Raw genomic sequence first — 22,305 nt, 5'->3', positions numbered from 1 at the left:
CTCCCTGTGCATTTTACTTCCTGGGTCTCCTGCTTAGTTCTTTTCTCTCTGTAATCTATATACTTGGAGGTATCCCATGGTGATCACGCCAAGTCCCAGAGTCTGAAGTACAAGCACTATGTGGACAGCTCCTTCATGAATCTCCAGTCTGGACCTCTCAAACTTTAGCCTACTCAAAATCTCTGCTCAGGTGTTCACAGATATCCCAGGCTTCAAGTGTCCTGAGACAAACGTTCCATCGTCCAAATAATCTGCTTCTCCCGCACTCCTTTCAGAAAGCAAATGGCAACTCCATCCTTTCAAATGTGTAGACTCAAAATCTAAAAGTCAGCAGTGATTCCTCTATCAAACCGCACATCCAATCTATTATCCAATCTTGCTGGCTTAACCATGTCCAGAGCTGGCCACTGCTCACCTTCCACCAGCTGTAGCTTGTTGCAAGCACATCATCCTGTCCCCTCTGGATCATCACCTCCTCATTGGTATCCTTACATCTGCTCTTGCCCTCCTGTGATCTGTTATCCACCCAGCTGCCAGAGTGCTCATTTTAATACTCAAGTCATGTCAGTCTTCTGGCAAAAACATCCCTTGGCTTTCCATCCCACTTGAAGAAAAGGCAAAATTCTAACAATAGTCTACAGATCCTGTGCAGTCTAGCTCATAGATACTTCTGAGTCATCTCCTATCTCTTTACTCTCTGCTTCACCCTATCTTTTGCTTTCTGTTCCAGCCACACTGGCCTCTTGCTCTTCCTCGAAGACACTAGCCAAGTCCCTACCTCAGGACCTTTGCACATGCTGTTCTCTCTGCCTGAAATATCTTCCTTCAGATATTTGCACAGTTCAGTTCCTTACTTCTTTCAGGTCACTGCTCAAATGTCACCTTTTCAGAGAGTACTACACTGACTGCCCTCCATATTTTATACTCCATATTTTATACGGAGTATAAAATAATACTCCATAACCCCTTTATCTAGATGCACTGTTCTCCTCCGCACTTACCATTCCCTGAGTTAGCCATGATAGGCTAAATAATGGTAAGGTTACAAATCCCAAATTTAAGTGGTTTATAATATAAAGGGTTTTCCAGTGACATGCTGGAGCCAGCTTGTACTGGCTCCAGAGAGCCAATTGCTAACTTTTCAGGAAATTTGTGAGCCAGTTGTTACACAAACATATATAATTTATAAAAAGTTAAATTATATAAAGTTATAATTAAGTAAATTATATTAAAACCAAGGGCAATAAATACTCAAAATGCATCGCTTCTTAATTATATTACTACTTATTTTACTACTATTATTGATATATTAAAAATTTTATTATTACTACATACTACTATTACCTGTGCACTTTACGTTATTTCTCTTGTATCTGCATGGTGGAAATACAGTATTATATAATGACATGCTACTATGCATTTCTACTTAACTCCTCGTCTGGTGATGCCATATTGAAATTAGTCATACTGAGAGTATTTACACAGTGCTGAAGTCGTAAATGCTACAAATCAAGGTTTGATTTATTTTTTTTTTAGTGCTTGTCTAGACTTATGAAAGTAATGGGGAAATATTTTATGATTCAGATTAAACTTACAAGTGTGCCATGTCTGCAGCTGTTACACTGTGAACGAACGGCACAAAAAATTGAGGCAGTATTTCTCTAGTATTCAAAAACTTATCCCCGATTCAACAAAGAAGTCACTCACATCATAGATGGATGAGTGAAATTCTAATGTATGTCTTTACTGTTTCATCTTATTTGTTAACATAAATGAATGCATCAGCCAACATGCAGGTTGGAACTACAGTCCTTTGTGAATGGGAACCACAAACTGATTATGGATACAAGACTTCAGCAAAAAATGAACCAAAGCATTCTGTGGGTATCAGTTGGATAGATGCAATTTCAATGTAGAAGAATACTGTATATTTTATTATTTGTCAATGGCATCCTTTATAAGTCAAACACATACATGTGTGCACACACACACGTTGCCCTTCTCCCTTGGAGAGTTGGCCATTAAACATTTACCAAAAACCCCTGGCTCATCCTCTCACACACTCCATGTCCATCATGGAGCACCTGTTCACATCCTTCACTCTGGGCCCAGGTGATGGCACTTCCATCGCCTGAAGCATTGCTGATTGCTATAGGGGGTGTGGGGGAAACAGGCATGACAAAGGCTCTGCCTGGAGGTGGCACAAGCTACTTCTGTTCATATTCCATTTACTGAAGCAAGTCATCTGGCCATGCCTACCTTTAAGTGAGGGGAATCCCACTGTGTGTCTGGAACGAAGAAAGGGAGCACCACCACAGCACATTGGATGTTTACGTATCTACTGTCTGCCCCACTCCCAGGCTTGAATGTAACCTACATGAGAAAGAGTTGCCTTGCTCACTGCCATATCCCAGTATCCCAAACACCTTGGAGATGCTCTATGAATACTGAATGAATCTGAGAGGAAACTAGCCCGAAGGGGAAAGGCTCTGGAAGCAAGCCCCCATGGACCAACGGAGAGTGTCATCATTTCATGTTTTCTCCAAATCTTGTGAACAACGTGTTTTAGTCTTAGCCTGTCACATGCACCTGAAATCTGGGGCAAAGGCAATCACATAGATGCATATGGCTCTGTGTCATTATTACAGGCAAGTGAGCCAAATTGAAGGATGCAAAAATTGAAGGATGTATCACTCTCAGATTCATGTAACTGCAGGGTTGGCCCCGAGAGTGAGCACCTCCTTACATTTTGTCCTCTTGGATTCTCCCTTGCTTTACCTTAGCCTTGGTTCTTTAGCAGGTCTCGTCCAGGAGCTCCCAATTCCACAGCCTAATGGACAATTCCAACTCTAGCAGCTGCTTCTTTCAGACACAGCCAGGAGCATATACAAGAGAATGCTTAGCTGAGGCAATGTTTTATTCACTCTTTGTCTAGCTTAGAGACATAATAAACTCCAGGGGCTGAATGATGGCTCTAAACGCTGAGAGATAGGCCAAAGCAGTAAGAGGGAGGCATTACTTATTTTAGAATAAGCCGCATGCCATTACCTTATTGCTGAAATCTTGAAGTTCAGGTGTTGACTGTTACTACGATTAGGTCTGATGGTATCGCACACCTGGGATGCCAACAGCACCAAATCTCACCGATCGACTTCCCACTGTGTGCCAAGAAAGCAGACACTACGCCTTCATGTACCTGGTTTCATTCATCAACCAGCACCCTAACTCTCTTTTCTTGGTATTTCCTGTGTGTCAGAAAAGGAAGCTGAATCTTTGGGAGATTCTTTCAAGGTCAAACAGGGAGCAGCAGAACCAGGGTTTGAAGGAAACCTTTCTGAATCTGATGTCTGCCCCTTCTGAATTAGGGCTCTCATCTATCAACCTGCGAGAAAAAATACAGAAAGCATCATTCAGGCAACCCATGAACTCAAGACACTGAGACTTCACTAACCTTCCTCGCACACAAGGTCCTAAAGGAACTACCACACGCATGTCCACATCTGATGCACAGAACAGACTCTCACCGCATCGAAATAAACCCCAGTATGATCGTAATAACTTTTTTCTTTCAATTTTTATTGAACACAAGTATTCTGACAGAATGCAAAGTCAAAATTCTCAGTTAGTACTCAGTATTTACACCAGTGAGAATGGAAACAAAGGTGGTATCGATGTTTCACTTGGTAAAAAGTTTTATAACAAGAGAGAAGGCCCCCGAAGTACAGAATGCTGGGTAGGGATGTTAATGGAGGTCTGAAAACCGCCATCCAGACAGACGCCTCGAGTGAAAACCTGGGACTCGGAAGGCTCCATAGAAAAGTGTGAAAATAGAATTCCACCTCCAAAGCTGCACTATGTACACCACAGCCCTGCAGGGTCCAGCGGCCCTGCTCATCACACTTGAGTGCTCCTCCAGCAGAAGTTGGCCATGCCGGTCTTCATGTGAATACATATGTATGGCACATACACACATAGACACATAGACATTGGAAACTGGTGGAATTGATCCCTCCTTCAAAAATTAAAAAAAAAAAAGAAAATTATAAGCTTTGATCTCTTAACATAAAAGATAAAACATCTTGGAATAAAATGACTCCCTCTTTGATTTTAGAGAAAGCATTGCTTATTTACTTTTTTTTTAAAAAAAGGAAAACTCTTGCATGCTAAGACAAACCTACATGTAATGGGAGAGAACAGACCAAAATGTGGGCAGAGTCTTAGGTCCCAGCTAATGGCAGAGCCAGGGTTCTAGGGGGTCAGCTGCCCTGGGCCAGGTGATCTGAGAGCTGACCTGTTTCTTCCTAACCATCAGAACCAAAATCAGTTGACCTAACCATAACCACTTTGACAGTCTTGACAAGGAATGGCATGGGCTTGGCCTGGTGTGGCAAAGCCGTGGTCACTACAAGATGAGGAACTGAGTCCGCTGAAGAGCCTGGTGACTGGAAGAGCCTGCCCCTCACTGCTGGGCCCTCCCGGTCTCAGACACCCAGGCTCTCACATGCTACTGTGTGTTCCAAGATCTCTCTTCATGTTCCTCTATCCTGAGGGCCTGTGCATTTGAACCAGAGATCTGTGCTGGCCCTAGAATCAAAGGGGCCAGGGCTGTGTGTTCTGGGCTCCTCCATTTCCATCCCCAGGAGCTGAGAAAATGCAACATAACCCCACATTGAGCAAATGACAAGACCATTATTCTTCACAGTTTGAAAGTATAATCTAGCATCGCCACTGATCAGACTGCAGAAGTGTCAGAACACTGGGGAGACTGGCCCACAGAATCGACCCAGAGGCAGCCTTGCCACCCTAACCTCTTGCTGCTTTGTACCTTAGGAGAGGAGCGCATGCGGAGTACTGATTTCTGTTTACTTAGCGTCATCTTCATCACCATCATCATTTGTATTTCATTTTCTTTGTTTAAAGGCTTCGATTCCTTTTAAGAGTGATTTTTGTTTCCTGAATATTTTTTCTGAACTATCTGCTATACCTTCCACAACCAAACTATGTTGAAGTTTTATTTCAATACTATGACAAAAACACGTTTCACACTAAAATATTCACGCATCCACAGTGCACAAGCTTGCAGTTCTAAAGTAGAATGAGGAAAAAAAAAAAAAAAAGCAAAATTTCTATACAAAGGGCTGGCTTTTCCCTTCTCCCCGCCCTCCCATCCCCCTTAAAGTTTCTGTATTTTTTCCCCCACTTGGTTTCCAATCCAGGAAAGTTGTGTTATGACTCCAGACAGTAGCTTGTCTCTTTTTTCTTTTGTTTCTATAAATGCTGCCTAAGTGAACAGAAGGCCGATGTTACTTTACTTCAACAGATTTCCAAAAAAAGACACTAATTCCCTGAAGCACACATGCTCTTCCGCTCAAATCTAGATTCTGGGCTCAAAAGGAAATGGTATGTATATATTTTATTTGGCTTTCTACACAAAGGGGATGTGTGGGGTAATAATGTGTGTTCACCAAGACCAGCCCCAACTATACAATCTTCTCTGCTTCATTCAACAAAGCCTAAGGAGTCCTTCAAAAGAAGGGTGAGAACGCCTGGGAGCAGATCCCTTTTCACAGATGCAGGCAGGTGGCGGCTAATCAGAAAGTGGTCTAACCCCCAAAGAAACACAAAAATAACCAAAAATTAAAAAAGCAAAACCTTTCCAGAATGAGATGGATTTTCACCTGAGTGGGACCCAGGCAAAAACTGCAGATCAGAAAAGAGGGGAAGAGCAGCTGTAAACAATCATGTTTTGTAAAGTCGTCCTGTGCTAAAGCAAGCGTGGGATGATCCTACCTACCTCTAGGTGGTATTTGTTACCTTAAAAAATAAAAGGCAGCTATTTCACATGGACATTTAAACACAACCAAAGTCGAACATTTGTCACCTTGTAAACACTGGAAAACAAAGTTGGCAGAAAGAAAAGAAAAGAATGTAAAAGAAAGAAAAATAAGTCTGAATACTGCAAATTGAGATCTACCCCCAGAAGCTGCAATTTGGCATTCTTCCTACAAAATAAGAGTCTACGTGGGAATTGAATTCAGCTAGAAAGGGTGACACACTTTGCATACTGAACAAATACAAAGTGAACAGAAATTATAACTTATTTATGAGGTTTTACAGAGTTCAAACTTGACTGAAAGTATAAAAATAAACTGTGGACTTTGTTCATTCGATTAGTCTTAGTGCCTGAAAGTTATTTCTCTGAAACTGGTCTGTGCCAATCGGGTAACACCAAGTGTGGTCTTCCTGAACCTAGATTTTGTTTCTGAGCTTCCTAGATTCTTAATTTGGGGTCCTTTTGTCTGATTTTTAAATGGTTTCAGGGAACGGAGTGTCCTAGTTTGGCTGTGGGTTTAACCTTTTTGTCTCATTTTCTTACAAGTGAGTGCTAACAAAGGGACCCTTTCTATAAGATTCCCATGTTTTATCTGTTTAGTTTTTTTTTAAAGGCAAAAGACACTAGAGAAATGAGATGTGTGTGTGTGTGTGTGTGTGTGTGCGTTTGTGTGTGTCTGTGGTGTTGGAAATGCTCTGGTGAAGCTGCTGTGTCACTTTTTATTTTGATCTTTGCTCGGTTCTCGTCACCCATCATGCTTTGCTCTCGTTCTCCTTTGTCTGTGTGGCGTCATTGGGGACCGTCTTGACTTCGGCTGGCGCTGGCTTCGTTTCTGTCTCCTGGCACTCTGGCTTTGCTTCTACAGGGCCCTTCCTGCAAAGAATCAGGAAAACAGCACCACTGAGACCACGGTCTGCAGACATCTCGCCCCTGTATCCAGGCCCTGGGGACAGCGGGGAGGAGGGAGTTCTCCAGTGTCAGCACCTGGCTCCAACTGCTGCCCATCAGAATTACCTGGGAGCACTAAAAATCACCCATGCCTGGGCCGTGTTCCCGGAAATCCTGATTTAATTGGTCTGGACACGGTGACTTTTAAAAGCACCCAAGTGACTCTAATGTGCAGCCATAGTTGAGAAGCACTGAGTCAGAAGAACGAGTCCTTTCCTCTTCCAGCCCTAAGGTGATGCTAGAGGCTGTGTTTTTACCTGGGGTGGTGGAAGGGGGCAGCAGAGGCAGCTCCTCCTCACCCTGACCAGCTGCAGTGGCAACAGCTCAGCTGGATGTAAATGCAGCCTGCTGGGCTGGGTTGGGCCTCCAGCACTGATTTCAGGGGCCCCTTTGCAACCCACTCTTGCCTGTCCCTTCCCCCACCACCCTGTGCTATTGCAGGATGATGCCTTTAGGGCCTGCCCGGGTAGGGTGAGAAAACACTGATGGAGGCAGCTTTTCATGGCAGCCTGGTGGGGGGCTAGAGTGGGCCTGGTGGCTATGCGGGAGTTGAGGGCAGCTGAGTGGGCAGAGTCCTTTTCCCTCCTAATGCTGAGATTCAGGGCTCCTGGCGAGAGCCCCTTGCAGCCCATGGTGGCAGCATGTCAGCTTATCTGGGGAGCAGCCACAGGAGCCTCTATAAAAATCTAGGTCTGACTCTGCCTCCATCAGTTCCAGCAAAGGGAATCGGGTCTGAGGATGCATGGGGACAGGTACAGACCCCAGCCTCAGCTGGTGCCACTGAATTTTGGCAAGACACTTACAAACCTGAAAGGTTAAGGACTTTCTCCTGAACTTAGAGACCCAGCAGCCATTTGATGCTGGGGAACCCCGAGTCTTCCCAGCCACTCAAAGACCAGGAGAAGCAAGAGTGGGCTGAGGGCCGGGATTGGGAGGGGAGGGTGGGCATCCGAGCCAGAGTGCGAGGGGGCCTCTGGTCTGCACCCTTCCCTGCCACGGGCCTGGGGCTACCTCTTTTCTTCCTGCACATCAGTGTCTTTCTGGTGGGGACTCAGCCTGGCACTGAATAACACACCGACTGGGGGCCCCAGGGTGGCTGATAAGGGCACCTTGGCCTTCTTAGCCTGCTTCCCAAGCTATTCTCATCAGTGGCCTGACTGCAAGGGCTCCTCCAGGGAAAACAGAAGCCGCTGCTAGGATGATAAGGATAAAACATAATTAACATGGCCTAATTAGCCAGCAGGCGGCTGCTCCTGGGGCCAGCTGCCTGTCCTGCTCTCTCTGCCTTATCCCAGCCCCTTGGTTGACGGTTGCCTCAGAGAAGCCCTGGATGAGGCTGAAGACACATCTAACAAGGAGGACACAGCACAAATGCACACCACCACAGGACACAACCCGATGACAGCAGACAAAGAGAGGCCGTACTCGGTCTTTGCTGGCGCAGGCGAAACAGAGCTGTCTGCAGTGGAAGGAGCAAGCTCAGGGGCTTGTCCACTGGCCCCAGCGGCGGGAGCAGGAGAGCCCAGGGCTGCAAAAACATCCTTTGCAAGGTCAATATCTGGGGTCTTGAAGTTCCCTTCGTCCATTTTAAAGTCCTCGCCCTGGGAAGGGTTTGTGGTGCTGACGGAGGCAGCCTCGCTCTTCGGGCTAGCAAGGGCTGTGGCTGCCTCGGCCGGGCTCTTCGCGGCTCCGGGCTGGGTGGGCTCCGGGTCCGGGCCTTTGGTGCTGGGAGCCTCCTGCTTGGCCTGAGGGGCTTCTGTGGCAGGGGCAGCCGCTGCTGCTAGAGGACTGGCTGCCCCAGTCGGGGTGGGGACTGGTGCAGGGGTGGGCTTGCTGGCCGGAGGAGCCTTAGAGGCCTCCCCAACACTAGCAGGGGCGCTTGGGCTGAGGACAGCCCCTTGGTTAGCCAGGACACTAGAAGACAAATTGCTAGCGGCAGGGGTTGAGGTCGGGGTGTCGCTCAGGTCAACAAGGGGGGCGACCTTGGGGGCTGAAGCTGGGGCTGGGGAGGAGGCAGAGGCGCTGGGCCCCTTGGAAGGGGTGGCCTGGCCAGCCGGTACAGAGTTTGAGTCAGGCGTGGCCGTGGCCGGTGGGGCAATACTGGAGGTCAGGGTGGTGGTCTCACTGGTGGGGCTGTTCTGAGCAGTGGCAAAGGTTTCGGTGATAGTGTCAGAGTTAGTGGTGACGGTGGTGACAGAAGGCAGCATGTCCTCGACAGTGGCCGTAGTGTCGGCAGGCAGCCTGTGGAAGGACAGGAAGTAGAAGAGAATAGACAATGAAGCTGAGACGTGACAGAGAAGCGAGGAGGAGGGCTGAAGCCCAGGACAGGGACCATGGGGTGGGGGCATGCAGTTAGGCACAGGCATGGACACAGGCCCACACAGAGAGAAGGATGCTGAGAGGAAGCACACGCCCAGGTGGGCAGAAGAGGACACAGGAGACGACAGAGAACGTGGCGGTCTCAAAAGGGACCTGCTAGCCCTTCCCCGCTGATGTCCCTCCAGCTCTCTGCACAGAGCTCCCTTTCCCTGAAGTCCTTGCAGACCTGCCTAGGGCTTCCTGATCCCTGCCCTGGGTCTCGACTCAAGGAGGGGCAGGCTTCTGTTCAGCATCCACCTGCCCTAGGCTTCCCAGGTCCCAGAGGAACTGGGCCCAGCTGCCCTGCAGGGCTCCCCAGGGCACTGATGGGAAAAGTCACAAGTAAGGCAGATCATGCGTACTCAGAATGGCTCCTGGGAGCTGTGGGTTCTTCCAGCCACAGATTTTGTGGTTCCTTGAAACTCCATTCCCTTTAAGCCCATAGGATCCTTGACCGTTAGGCAGGCATTACAACCACAACTGGTCAGGGGCTCTGTGGGTCCCCGAGGTTTCTGAACAGAGGAGGGGCCAGGAACTTTACCAGGTCCCTGGCTTCCCTTATCCTTTCGGGAGGAAAACACAAAACCCTAGAATTTCAAGAAATCCTAAGCAGAATCTGCTAAGCCTCTCACTGAGATTTTGCCACCTTAAGTCATTTCCAGAATATGTGTACAACTTGAGAACAGGGACTAGGGATCCAGGGATCCCCGCTCATACAGGAGCCTTCTAAGGGTACCCACAGCCACCGAAATAGAACCAAAAATGCCTTCTCTCTGAGGACAGAGTGAGGTGAGGCATTTCTTAGCCAAGCAGGTCTTATGGTCAAGGGTTTGGAATCCTGGCCAGAACTGTTTGGCCGGGAGCTGTGGGTAGGGGCACGGGAGGTGGGGGTAGGGTGGGGAGGTGGGTGTGGGGGTCTCTATGGAGCAGGTGCCAGCCCCTCCCGGCCCACGTACTCGGGCTCCGTCAGTGGCGTGGTCTCGTTGGGCTCTGTGTGTTTCCCTCCGTCATGGTTTGGGGTCCGCTCCTCCTCCGTTCGGACCTCCACGATGGGCTCCTTGGACTCGTCTTTCCTGTGGAGACAGCACTGCTGGTTAGACCCTAGGGCAGCTGCAGGGAGAGGCTCCCCTGGAAGAGCAGCTATGACTCAATCCAAGGCTGGCACGATGGCCATTGAGAGCCAACAGATTCAAATGTATGAGTCTCAGCCCAACTCTTGCTAGCTGTGTGACCTTGAGCTTCGGATTTAATCACCCTGCCTCAGTTCCTTCATCTTTAAAATGAGGCAAAAACAGTGTTACCTTGCCTAGTTATTATGAGAATTCAATGAGAGGATGCATGGGAAGTGCTAAACACAGTGCCTGACACAGGTCATTGCTCAAATACGTACATCTATCTCTGCACACAGGTATAATACATTTCTTTTTCTTTTCTTTTCTTTTCTTTTTTTTTTTTGAGACAGAGTCTCGCTATGTCACCCAGGCTGGAGTGCAGTGGCGTGATCTTGGTTCACTGTAACCTCCGCCTCCTGGGTTCAAGCGATTCTCCAGCCACAACCTCCCTAATAGCTGGGATTACAGGAGCATGCCACCACGCCCGGTTAATTTTTGTACTTTTAGTAGACGCAGGGCTTCACCATGTTACCCAGGCTGGTCTCAGACTCCTGACCTCAAATGATCCATCCATCTCGGCCTCCCAAAGTGCTGGCATTACAGGTGTGAGTCACCCCTACACATACATTTCTAAGTATGCGCACATACATGTATATGCATATACAGTGCCTGGCATGTGGTGGTGCTAAACAACTTATTTCCTTGCTCAGTCCCTTTCTGGCTTGCTCCAGCTCTGCTCCACCCAGTGACAGTCTTCAAAGGCTCCCGCTAACTGGCTTAGGATCTGTTTCTCCAAGATGCTGTTGGAGGGACAGTATCTGGATCATCGGCTCCATAAGGACAGGAATTTCTTTTTGTTTTGTTCTCTGCTGTACCTATGTGCCTGGAACAGTGCCTTGCCTGCAGCAGCTGCTTGCTAAATATTTGTTGAGTGATGGATGAATGAATGAATGAATAAACAATGTGCGAAAGCAAGGCGAGTGTGTCCCTCTAATGCTGCCCCACCCCAGGGCAGCTCCTCTCCAGGTTTAGTTCCAACAATTTCCCTCATTTTGACATATACAGGGATTTTCACACTCTGGGGAGATTCTAATACAAGAGATCTGGGATTGCGCTCAAGAGTCTACGTTTCAAACCGGTAACCCCAAAGACCATGCTTTGAAAAACTTTTCTCTAACGTTTTTCCCCCCTCAGGGTTCCAAATGGAGAACATGCAATGTAAGGAAAGGTCACGACAGGCACCAGCTGATGGCTCGGGGTGGTGCAGCTGCTGGGTCCCTGGGCTGGAGCAGAGCCCAAACCTCAGCAGGGTGGACAGGTCTGCACTCACGAGAAGGCGGCCTTGCCCTCCTCCATGTCCTTGCCCTTGGCCCCGGGCCCGGCTTTTCCACACAGGTTGACCGCAATGCACATGAACAGGCCACATTTGTTCAGGAAGTAGCAGGTGATGTCCACGACCACCAGGAGCAGGACGAAGATGACGATGAGGATGCCCACGATGGCCCCGGTGCTCAGGCCTGAGGTGGGGCTGCCGTTGGCTTGAGTGGGAGAGAGATGGCTGATGGTTAACAGACTGAGATGCGAGACCCCCGGACCCTGCCAGCAAAAGCCCCTGGGGGTGGGGAGGGCCCAGAGGACACAGTCATGGCATTCATGCCCAGAGTGACACCTTCCTGGGGCCTTTCTATGGCCCAGAGTTGAGAAAACAGGGTCTCTCTATACCTTCCAGAGGGAGGGATGACAACGTCACCTCACAGATTGGGGGATGAGGGTGAGCCTGGTCAGCTGGCCTCCCGTGAGTCCCGGGAGCAGACCGAGCCTCGCCTGTCTGAGAACACTGGATAATGAGGCAGTTGGAGGGCACTGCTGTGTTTCCCCTGGACCAGGGCAAGAGGCTCTGCAGCACAGGCAGGCAGTGACCACTGATTTCAGGCAGGGCTGTGGCTCCTGGAGTACTCAGGGACAGGGGCCCAAAATGGGGTAGTGGAGGGTTTCTGGGGCTTTCTTGGGGTTTGTTGGGCTGTCCATCACAATAGCATCCCCATTATACTTCTCCACTTCCTCTTTCCCTCTTTAGCAATGACCCCAAAGGAGCCCTGCATTAGAGCACACTGGGTTCATGGTTTACCCTCCTCACTGCACCCCAGAAAGACGAGTGAAGCCCGGGTGACTCCAGAGACATGGAGGCCTCCCCAGGCCCACTGTCTGGGAGGTGAAAGGTCTGGGAATACTCACCATCTAGGAGCTCAGGCCTGCTTGGACCAGACTTCAGGAAAACCTGAAGTGAGTGCAGACTCACTCAGAGGTGCACACACACACGTACAGGCACACTCACACCCAGGATAAATGCCCACGCAGACAGGCATGCACTCTCACATTCTAGCACTTGGCACCCTGGTTCTGGCTGGACACACTCTGAAAGACTCAGCCTGTGTCTTACTTCCCTGGTGCCCATCAATCCCCCCAGGGTCTTCGGCTATTGATGGTTTCACAGAGAGACCTGGACTCAGCTCTCTGGGGCCCGTGGGAGATCAACCCATGGCAACACTAGTTGCCTGGGATGGACCAATCGACCTCTTGGTGGTTCCCATCAGTGTCTGGGAGACAGTGGTCATGATGCAGGAAGCAAGGACCCATGTGGAGCTCTGCCATGAAGTCAATGTGGGAACAATGACCCTAGACTGAAATATGGGCACTTCTAATTCATCTTTCCTCCAGAACGACCTGCTTCCATAACTGGCAGCCCTGCCCCACCAGTAGACTTTGAAGCTTCCTGTGCTCTCAGGGCCAACTGAAGCCACCCAGGACTGCAGACTGAAGATGGGAACTGCAGTCAACACTACCTGGGGCTCACCCCACCAGCCACCCCACTCCCAACCCAGCTCACGAGGCTTTGCCAAGCACCAGGCCAGGACCAGCAGCCTGCGAGCCATGTATCATGCCAGATAGATAGTGGAGGAAACATGTAACCAAGTAACCAGCACCAGAGCTGGGCCACACATTCTTCATGTTTCATGCTGCCTGTGTTTGCGGGAGGGTGGTGGTAGTGATGGCTCTTTGTGCCCCAGGGGTCTCTGTCCAGGCACTGTAGTGCTTCTCTGGTGGCTGTCCCTCTCCATTGATCCATATTTCAAACTTCAGTTTGGGGAATGGGCCATCAGCCTAGCATGCCAGAGAGGATCCCTTGCAAACGACTCCTGAGACCCTTGGGTGCCGCTTGCACACGTTTTCAGTCCCTTTGGGACCTTGGCTTGCCTCCTAGCCCTTCCTCCTCAGGCTCTCTGGTTGGTCCCTGCTGACCTCGCACTGAAGATCCTAGTGCATTCCCCCAGGAAGGCTTTTGAGATGGCGAATAACTCTGCTTGGAGAACCCAGCTCTGGCCAACTGTCTCTGGGCTTTGGCAGCAGGATGCTGGCCACTGGCCTCAGCTGTCAGCTAGAATGGGTCATTTTCTTAGTAGCCATGAATGCAGAGGTATTTCTGTTTAGTCTCATAAGAACAAAACCATCCATTTCCCCAGAGTCCTCACACATTCCACCCAAAAAGCAAAGGAGACACAGGCCTTCTTGGTCTTCAGGATCTCAAAGCTGTTTCCCCAAACAGGGAAGAAACTTTAGCCTTGGGTTTTCTCTCCATTCCATGACACAGGGCTCCAGGCCACTGTGGCCTCCGGACATCAGTACCCGATAGGTGTGAAGTGCCTACTCCCTGAAGAAAGAGCTGGAAGTATTTTTTTTTTGATGACAGTGGGGAATGTGTCTGGATTTTTGGACTCAATGGCACTAATTATATCTTCTGAGGTTTATGTGTAAATATGATTTTGTGAAACTAATCATATCTCTAAAGAGGAAAAATAAACTCCTGCAAAGCTGCTCTATGTGCTTGAGAGGACAGCAGCTGAGACAACTGCTCTGTGCTCGTCAGACCCAGCTGGAGGGCGGCACTGGCACTGTGCACATCCAGGGGAGGGCCAGGCAGGGAAAAGGCTTCTGAACTGTGGCACAAACAAGTAGGGCAGCAGCCTCCCCTTTCATCTGAATATAAAATTCAAAGTCTTTCTCCAGGCCTAAAAGGCCCTCCATGTGCTGCGGACTCTGCCCACCCCTCTTTTGGGCCTCATGGCATGAACCAGCAGCCTCCCTTCTGCCTGCTGAACACACCCAGCTCGTCCTGCTTTAGGGCCTTGATGATTCTGTGCGTGGAACTCTCCCTCCGGGGTGGCTCTCTGTTGTCCTGCAGGCCTCAGTCCTGGTGTCACCTTCTCAGAGAAGCCTTATCTGATCTCTTATCTAGTGTGGTACCTCCAGCCAATATCTACCATGCTGCTAGCCTGTTTTATTCTCTTCTTACTACCATCTGCCACTTTCTGTTCATTTACATGCTTATGATCTAGCCATCCCCTGCTAGGACATCCCAGCAGGTACCCTGCCTGTCTCTCCCCAGCATCTAGGACAATCCTGATTCACAGAAAATGTCCAAAGAATACTTGTTGCACAAATGCATGAGTGTTTAGTCTGGAGATGAGAACGCTGTTTCCCAATATTTAAAGGTGTTATAACGAGAAGGAAGAAGTAATCTTACTGTATATGGCACCAACGTGTGGAAATTACGGTGGTGGCAGATTTTAGCTCCATCTGAGAAAGGACTAATATAAACAGGGCTAATCCAACATAGTGTGGGCTGCTCTGAGAGGTGAGTTCCTTGATGCTGAAGGCATTCCAGCAGAGGCCAGAACACTCCTTGGCAGGGATGCTGTAAGGCTGTGGATGAGGCTCCTGCACTGGGCAGGAGCGTGGGTGGAGAGTGTCTCTTCAACCACGAGAGCCTGTCATTCTAAGTCATACATTCTACACTGCCTGGCACGTGGCACCAGTTCCCTAATGCCAGTATCCTCCAGAGTGTGGACTGAGAAAGACTTTTTCCTACAAGACTAAAAAGCTCGGTAGGTCCCATCTTTCATCATTGATCCTTGTGATTTTATTTTTGCATGAAAAATACCTTTAAACTCAAGGTATCTACACCTGTAGCAGAATTCCTGGGGCATTTGTTAAAAATTCAGCATCTGGGGCTCCCCAGCTCTATGGGATCTGAATCACTGGGCATGAGGCTCAGGAATCAGGAGTTGAACAAGCAGCCCAGGTGATTCTCATGAGGACCACACTCCCAGGTCTTCCCTCCCCTGCATCACAAAGAGGAACAGGTGCACACATCATGGGATTTGCCACCTCAGGGTGCACTGCGCTGTCTCAGCCAGTGACCCTGAAAATAAACTTGACCTAATGTATTGAGTGGCTCAAGAATATCCCCCAAAGGAAAAGGGACCACACTATTCACCACCACTGAGTCTAGACTCCTCAAGCACGTGAGATGCTCCTTAAGCTAGGAAGAGAATGTCTGTGGCTTTTACAAAAAAGAGGCTATGAAGAAGGCACAGGCTGTGAAATGGGCAGCAGGGTATTCAAAGCAAAAGCCAACACCCATTCCCTCTCAGTGGGTATCACAGAATTGTTTAGTCCAAGATAACTAGAAGAACAAAGGCCATCTCCTGCCTCTTGTGTAATATTTCACAAAAGGAAAAATACAAACCTCCAGGGGTCTGTCTTTGCTATGGTCTTCCCTCAGCCCTCCCTTGACTAACTCACCCGTGCACCTTGGATGCAAAGAAGGCTTCTGGGGAAGAGTTTCCCCATAACCTCGAGGTCAGAGCTGCCAGGACAGGGAGATGACGAAGCTGGAGCTGTCCATCTTCGTGATTGGACTTGGGAGGGGCTGGCACTAAAGAAGGAACTGGCTTGCTCCAAGAATGAGACCCACAGATGCCTCCTTTTGTATGCCTTAATATAGGAACACGGGTCTCACATTTTACCAATGTCCACATGGGCCTGAGTCCTTGTGCCATGAGACCCTGGTGAAGTAAAAGTACCCTCTTCACCCCCAAGACTCCCAGAAGATGGTCAGACTCTTGGAACTGCTGAGCTGGGGTTCTGGTTCACTCATAAGCCCCTTACATGTCTGCTTGCTCCTTCGAATCAGCTAAACAGATGGCTGGTCTCAGGGGCTTGCAGGATGTGTTTGAGTTAAGTGTGATTATCATTAGAATACAATTTGCAAAGAGAATCTTCTCTCAGATTCCCTCTCCACAAGCTCACTCTGTGCAGCCTCTGTTAGGGAGAGTATAAAGGCTGCTGTGTCATCAGGTGGCCTTACCACAGAGTTGTGCATCTGGTGGCTCAGAGTGTGACCCCATCCTCACCCATAATGACCACCTCCCCTGTTCTGCAAAGGCATTTTCCCCTCCCACTGCCTGCTGGGGAGTCCAAGGCAGCAATGCCTCTTAACAGCTCTTAGGATCCCTGGGAAAAAGAGATTGCTCCCCATTAGGAAGAAAAAGTATTTCCTTCGGTTAGAACTCCATTCACCAGGCTACTATTTCTCTAGGTAATCGTTTATCCAGGTACATGTGAGGTGGAGGGAAAGGGTCTTTGATGCTTTGTCAGACACAGCTATTGAATAAAATCAAGCCACGCTGGTGAGTTCACATGAACTGTTATTTCCTTTAATAATGCAAAGGTGTAAACTTCATAAAGGCCTCACTGATTATCTACACAACAATGTTAGCATTCTTGTTAGTAGAAAAACATGATCCAAACCTGCTGTATAAATAGTCCAAAAATCAGCAGCGGAGCCCCATGGTGTGTGGAGCATGGGCAGCACAACTACAGGGCGCAGGGGAGTGGGGTGCAGCTGAGCAAGGTGGGGTGCGTTCACTCCTGCAGGGTCTCTGAGGGCTGCTGTCTTCAGGACTCCTGGCGGGGCTGGGGGCTGCAGCCATCACCGGGAACTCAGTGTCCAGTGGGAGTGGGTGTGCGCTAATGCTGCCTCCTGAGAGGCGCACTGGTACAAGCCATGGGTCTGTCTAAATGGGACCCTTGAGGACCCTGACATTGTTTCAGCTGAGACCTGCCTGACCCTGGGATGCGTTGAGGGGACAGGGCCACGTCAGTCCTCTCCACACTTAGGACGAGATCTCCAAAGAGTCCCTTCAGAAAGATGGACACTGCCCTTCTCCTGTGGGTGGTCCTGGGATCAGGGGGAGACAGACTCCCAAGCTGGGCCTTACTAGGGTGAAGCCATGTAACTTCTGCCCAAGGCGATCCTAAGAGCCAGTAGCTCTCCCGCACTGACCTGTGATCCTTATGCTCTGCCCTGTGCCCAAGAACCATGCCTGCCTCCACTGCCCTGTTGTGAAGCGCCATCTGGGACTCCAGCGCGGGAGAGTTTTGTGGCTGGGGTGAGAGGCACTACCCTGCCTGAGCTACTGCACAGCATGGAGCCTCTGATGTCTGCACGTGAGCCTCTAAACTGAGCGCTAGGGATTAATGGTGAGCGCCGACATAGGTGGCTTTGCCCCTCAGACCACAGCATGGGGTTATTTGGAATCCCGAAGGGAAAGGCTAGTCTTTGAACATTAAAAATAATAACAACAGAAAAAAATACATAAAGAAACCAAAAAGAACAAAAATCAAGCTTCCGTGGAGATGCTCAAAGATGAGATATGTAGAATGATATGTGACCACAATGGGGGGAGGGAGGGAGTTTTTATTCAGTAGAAGGTCCATCCCCAAGCACACACACTGGTATTACCAAGCAGGATTCAGCCCTGAGTCTCCACGAGGGACCTTAACAAAACACACCCACTTTCTCTCCCGGGTGAACTCCCAAGCAGCAGGGAGGAGCAGCTGGATTTTCAGGAGAGTTTAGAAAATGTCACTGAACCAACCCACCAATACACAAGCTGGGGCATTCAGGAAGTACTGACAGGTTGGCTCGGCCCCAATTTATTAACCCTCCTGGGCTGAGCAGTCTGGGAGTGGCCTGTCCCTCCCCTTCTTCTCTACTGAGCACACACAGGCCAGGTAGGGGACTAATGCCTGGTTCACAGTGGATGCTTCCAACCTGTCCTGTAGACTGATGCTCGAAGCCATTCTGTGGGTCATTGCTGAACCACAGCCCCACTCTGTGCTGATCTGTGACATGCTGCCAGGCAGCAGGGGAGTCACCCCGATTGGGAGGCCAAGACCTTTCGAAGCTGACACTTGTTGGCACATCACGGCTTGGCCCTGTTCACAGAGACAGTGTGAGGTGCTGGCCGTAATACGAGGACTGAAAGCACATCCCAGAACGTTCATCAGCCCCAGAAAATATCCAACAAATTCAACTTTTTTCCAGTGCATAGGCAACAGGGGTGACTTAAGTTGCCCATCATGTCAGCAAAATGCTCATGTGAGTCAGTGCGGTCTGGCTGTCTTAACATGGGCATCTAAATGCTTAATTGCAAGCAAAGCCAATTACTTATTGAAGGGACGACAAGGAGCACAGAGTTAGAATGAGGGGAAGGCGTGGTGATTTTAACAATCTAACACAAGCTTTAGAAGGTACTTAGAATTATTCCTCTGCTACATCATATTTAGGTTTGAACACAAAATGCAACAAGTAGCAGATATGCAGAAACTTCTCTGTAAACCTAGCATGATGGTTTTTAAAAAATAGCATTTAAAGAAAGAGCTCTCAAATTCTTTTTACTGCCATTAAAAAGGGGGCAAACTCCTTATGAAGTAGCACAAAAGTATCTGTGAGTGGTAACATGTCTGGAGGTAAAGCTTTTTTCCAATCGCAAAACCTTCTCTTCCACACAGAATGGTCGCTCAGCAGCTGTGGCCATGGTGGTCCTGCCAGGTTCTTCCAAAGGGGGCACTGATCTTTTTCATAGGAACTGGGCTTTTAAGCAAATTTAATTTTTGTGTTCAAGTTCCTAACAGAGCAAAAGAAGAGTCACTGCAGAGAAAAGCAATGAGACAAAGGTGTAGGATGCAGAACTGCCTCCCAAGGTTGCTGCAGGTGTCAGGCAATGGGTCCCCAGAGAGAATGTGGTTGTTTAAAAACAAATGTGGCAGTGGGGATGTCCCAGTGACGTCCAAGGTGACAAGTGTGACGACAGACACAGGAAGGGGAGGGGGAGAGAAGGAAAGGGAAGGTAGAGACAGAAACAGAGAAAAAAATAGATAAAAAGAAAAAAAATTAGGTCAACGCTAGAAAACACAGAATCACAGGTTAATTCAACTTAGTAAATTAAATTGACAAAGGTTAGAGAGGGTTCAGTGCGGTATCAATACCATAAGGCCAGTTCAGAAGCTCAGCAATGCCAGAAGCAGCACAGCAGGGTTAATTTGGGGGTTAGGGATCAGCGAGCAAATGAAATTAAAGTGAGAGAACAGAAGCCTCCACAGTAAAATACAAGAGTTTGATTAGGAGAGTGTTACCTTTCACTAAGGTGAAGCCTCTTAGATACAGCCAGCGAGTGTATCGTCTTCTAGTGTCTAGCGTGTTTTACCCATGGTGGTGGAGATGCATTCAATCGCTGCACTATGAGTCAGTACACTGTGCATAGGGATTGGGGACCGCCTTGTCAGAGATGAAGCAGGCTTTTCTTCCTATGCCACAAGTCCCCCACGCCGGTGCTGTTAAAGGAAGTCTCGTTCTGCTCCCCTCTTCACCTTCTACCCTGTTTTCTGACCACAGAATTCAACCACAGATGTCCAACTTGTAATTCAGAGAGCTTTTATTCTCGGATCCCAATTCAATGGCCAGGAAAGTCTAACCAAGAACACAGCCACCACCTTCTCAGACCTGTGCAGGAGAGCCACAGAGCCATCACTGGTGAGGTGAGCAATCCCCCAGCCCTCTGTGGCTTAAGTGGGCACCTGGGCGATTCACAAGAAGGACTCTGACGTCTCCAGCAGGCACAACTCTGGAGGACAAGGTCTACCCGGAATTTCGGTCTCTGACACAAAAACCACAGAAGCCAGTACCGCTAGGAGTACCCAGCATGTGAACACAGCAGGTCCAAACAGCTTACCCAGTGAGTCTCACCCCAGGAAGCAATTGCCATAAGGAATCTGCCTTGCTGCAAAGGGCTTACTCAAGCCTCACCTGATCTCACCTCCTAAGTGTCCCATGAAGGCCGGACAGATCTGGACATTCACCCCGGACTGTCGTTTGCAAGGGAACGGACCAAAGAATGGAGAGAAAGAAGGGGCAGAGGAAAAGCAAGGAGAACCTCCATTTGAACATCCTATTAAGGTATAATGAGGACATTTCCTGCAGCCTCACCCACGTGCCTTGCCTTCTGTACCGACCATCTGACCAGCAACTGTGGAGAAACACCCACCCCAGCAAGCACTGGGGAGCCTTCCTGACAATGCAGGGGGCACCAATTGATGCTTCTGATCTACAGTGTAAAACTCACCTGCCAACTCACTGGAGGTCCAGCACACGTCTCCCAGACACACACATCCATGTACAAACAACCACTGGGAAACACACACTGATCTTGTTTTGTTGCTGCTGTCCTAGCCCACTTTTGCACATACATCCCTGAATCACAGACAGCCCACAGCCCTCTGGCCTGTCTCCCCCTGGGAGGAGCAATCATGACCACAGAGCCAAGAGCTGGGCAAGCACTGAAGACACGGCAGGCGTGAGGGGGGCCGCCCAAGGCCATCTTCCCACCACACTTGAACATGGCAGAGTATATGGGGCCCCCAAAAGGCTGCAGCTGTATGTTCTATGCCCACCTCTCCTGCCTGTGGTTGGCTTTTGGCTGGTCTGGAAAAGCAGAGTGATCAGTTGAAGAGCTCCTTCTTCTCTGAGGGATTTGGCCAATAAGGAGACTGGCCATCAGTGGCAAGGTTAGGTCTTGGATCCCTGGAGACAGATCTGCATCTCCTAGGAGAATTGCTGCCATCACAGTCTCTAGCAGACTGAATTGCTTTCACTGATGGTGCTTTCCAGCATCTATTTTCTCCACTTGTTCTATTACAAGTGGTTCAATTTAATGTATGTTTCCGTTGAGAGGCCTTTGGTAGATAGGGTTTGTAACTAACTGGGCATCATCTCTTCTTTCTCTTGGGGTCATCACAGAGAAGAGATTTGGACCGTGGCTGTGCTGATAAAGCAAGCATCAGATAGAAAGTGCTTAGAAACAGTTATGTGGTCCAAGTATGATGTGGCAGATGGCAGATAAGGTCTCAAAAAAGGATGCTTACTCAACCAACTTCCAAGGCTAGGCTGGAGCTGGAGCACTTCCCATCTGAGGGGTCCAATGGACTGATTGGCATCAGTCCTTCAAGGCCAAATGGGATAGGACCTTTTCTCCAGGATGCTTGGCCAAGCCTTCCTGGGGGTCCAGTACATCTCACCCCACTGCACAGATAGGTACAAGGCAAAACTAAGCTTTGCATGGGCAACCAATCATGAGGATGGCTGTAAGCAAGCAAGAGTTGTCAGGGTTCTTCAGGCGCATTAGGAGGTGCAGCACTTGTGCATTAATTCAAAGCGGGAAACAAACAGAAAGCAGAGGCAGCCATACCTGGGATGGCTGTGGGCTGCGCCGAGGTCCTGAACACAAAATGAGCTGCCTTGGATTTTCCTTGCTGGTTCTCAGCCACCACGTAGACCTCATACTCAGCATTCCAGTCCAGGGACTTCAGCATGACGTGGTCACTGCCGGACGGGAGCCTGATCTCTGGTTTCCACTCGGAGGAGAGCTTCGGGGAGAAACCGGCAAGAAGGATACAAGAGACCAAAAAAGCTTTAGATAGAAGTACTGGTAAGACCAGATAACAGGCAGAACTTACGGGACTCAATAACTTTTGGTGCGAAATCATGGAAATAAGAAGCAATGATGGGGGTTGGGCGCGGTGGCTCATGCCTATAATCCCAGTCACCTTGGGAGGCCAAGGCGGGTGGATCACTTGAGGTCAGGAGTTCGAGACCAGCCTGGCCACCATAGTGAAATTCCATTTCTACCAAAAATACAAAAATTAGCTGGGCGTGGTGCCACACACCTGTAGTCCTAGCTACTCTGGAGGCTGAGGCAAGAGAATGGCTTGAACCCAGGAGGTGGAGGTTGCAGTGAGCCAAGATCATGCTACTGCACTCCAGCCTGGCTGACAGAGCAAGACTCTGTCTCAAAAAAAAAAAAAAAAAAAAAA

General features: G+C 49.1%; 1 protein-coding gene and 1 long non-coding RNA gene across 4 annotated transcripts in view; one reads left to right on the top strand and one right to left on the bottom strand.

Moving 5' to 3' along the window:
- Positions 1-3,559: 3,559 nt before the first annotated feature.
- The window catches only part of NCAM1 (neural cell adhesion molecule 1), a 313,585-nt gene continuing 294,839 nt past the window's right edge, over positions 3,560-22,305 (bottom strand). For 2 of the 3 annotated variants that reach the window (XM_023208249.2, XM_023208250.2), the window contains 2 exons: positions 21,681-21,858; positions 16,787-19,144 (listed from right to left, as the gene is read on the bottom strand). In XM_023208249.2, the coding sequence (XP_023064017.1) occupies positions 19,065-19,144; positions 21,681-21,858 (258 nt within the window). In that variant the 3' untranslated portion in view covers positions 16,787-19,064. Of the gene's footprint in view, positions 6,707-10,095; positions 10,213-11,581; positions 11,790-16,786; positions 19,145-21,680; positions 21,859-22,305 lie in introns of those variants that run through there. The other variant, XM_031936706.1, reaches the window with a different exon arrangement.
- Positions 8,059-12,445, top strand: LOC111540149. Its single transcript, XR_002730903.1, has 3 exons — positions 8,059-8,331; positions 11,446-11,773; positions 12,329-12,445. It is a non-coding gene; the product is annotated as an uncharacterized LOC111540149 (long non-coding RNA).

This window comes from Piliocolobus tephrosceles, chromosome 13, assembly GCF_002776525.5.
Source record: "Piliocolobus tephrosceles isolate RC106 chromosome 13, ASM277652v3, whole genome shotgun sequence".
NCBI classification, from domain to species: Eukaryota; Metazoa; Chordata; class Mammalia; order Primates; family Cercopithecidae; genus Piliocolobus; species Piliocolobus tephrosceles.
The sequence above is the reverse complement of the archived record's forward strand: the minus strand, read 5'-3'. Positions and strand labels throughout refer to the sequence as shown.